At 31.2% G+C, this 1,719-nt stretch overlaps 1 protein-coding gene across 1 annotated transcript in view; it reads right to left on the bottom strand.

Moving 5' to 3' along the window:
- TXNDC16 (thioredoxin domain containing 16) overlaps positions 1–1,719 on the bottom strand; it is a 101,465-nt gene that overhangs the window by 58,609 nt on the left and 41,137 nt on the right. Inside the window, exon 11 of the mRNA XM_005867909.2 lies at positions 538–661. Coding sequence (XP_005867971.2) covers positions 538–661 — 124 coding nt within the window. The remainder of the gene's footprint in view (positions 1–537; positions 662–1,719) is intronic.

The following is a 1,719-nucleotide window of genomic DNA, read 5'->3' as shown; positions in this document are numbered from 1 at the left end:
GGGTAAGGGCAGAGGGTGGGGTGGGAACCGGGTGGAGGGGAGCTATGGGGGGAAAAAAGAGGAACAACTGTAATAATCTGAACAATAAAGATTTAATTAAAAAACAAAAAAAAAATGCTATTGAAATTTACTCCCTACATTGTTTACAATCAGATTTATTTACAACTATAAATATAATGTTTGTTAGAATTTCACTTCCTAATAGGAATAATAAAAATAAAACACCATGTGTGACTCCTGGGTCATTTTTAAACATGGAATACTCCAGTAGGGTTGAAAGAACTGATGTGGAAGATAAAGGTACAGATGTGGAAAGCTAGAAGCCTAACAAAGAAAGTTATCACACTAAACAGAATACAGTATCCTTATGTCTTTTCACCTAAGCAATTTGATAAAATGACTCAAAATAAATTTCTTCAGGTTTTTTCCTAGTCTTGAATGTGAATACATTCTATGAGAAAGTTAATTCATTGAACTTTCCTGATATAATAGATGCTGGTCAGGAATGGGTGAGGTGAGCATCACAAAACATATTACCCATATCTGGACCTTCCACGTCATCGGCTTCATCTTCTTGTCTTTCCTCAATGTATGTGTTATTTTCTACATAGGATATTACTAAATCAACATCATGTAACACCAAAAATTCCACTGGCATCCCCTACAAATAATTTTAAGAAACATAAATAAAATATAATAAAGCATTTTAATATAAAAATATTTTACTTGTTGACACTACAATGAAGTTAGACCTTTGAACTTAGATTTTAAATTAAATAAAACCAAAGGAGGAAATTAACTCCACAGTCACTCTGAAAAGTATCCAAGCATACTTTATATAAAAAGATAGTGTGCACTATAAAAACAGATGGCAAAAAAAATAACTGGAAGTCTCGCTTGCGGGGGGCGGGGGGTGGTTGAGGAACTAAATGAAAAAGATGAAGGGATTAAGAACTACAAATTGGCAGTTACAAAATAGTCATGGGATGGAAAGTATAGCATAGGCAATACAGTCAATAATATTGTAATAACTATGTACGGTGCCAAGTCAGCACTTGAAATATGGGGAGGAACACTTTGTAAAGTATATGATTGTCTAAACACCTGAAACTAATATAAAATAATATTGAATGTAACTGTAAGCGATAAATAAAATTTAAAAAGGAAGTCTCGCTTGCTTTTTTACACAATTACATTATACTGAAATCTGAAACATTTCACATGTAACAGTAAATCTTACCTAAATATAAAATGGAAATATATATATATACAATTTTATTGCAGAAAGAGCCAATCAATATAATCCCACTAAAAAGTTTTAATTGCCTATTTAGCTATAAACATAAAAAATGCTATCTGCTCCCAGGTATTTTAAGAATGCCAAATTCTATTCCAGTTGACATTATGCCATTAAAATTTCTTTGCTAATGCCCAACAGCAACTAGATTACTTTAGTAAACTATACAATAGAATAAAGCTAGAGAAAAAGCTTTAAGTGTGTCTGTTCTTTGATATCACATATCTTAATCTTTTCAATACTACAGTCAAAGCAAGAAATTTTTTACTTCTGCAGAAACATAATGGAGCTAAAAGGAACAGGAATCAAAAATCAATAAAATCAAACTGAATTTATTCCAAATATACATAGAAATTGTTGTGGTAAACTTTTTTAAAATATATTTTTTATTTATTTCAGAGAGAAAGCAGGGGAGGGAGGGA

The sequence above is a fragment of the Myotis brandtii genome, unplaced genomic scaffold (assembly GCF_000412655.1).
Source record: "Myotis brandtii unplaced genomic scaffold, ASM41265v1 scaffold253, whole genome shotgun sequence".
NCBI lineage: Eukaryota > Metazoa > Chordata > Mammalia > Chiroptera > Vespertilionidae > Myotis > Myotis brandtii.
The sequence above is the reverse complement of the archived record's forward strand: the minus strand, read 5'-3'. Positions and strand labels throughout refer to the sequence as shown.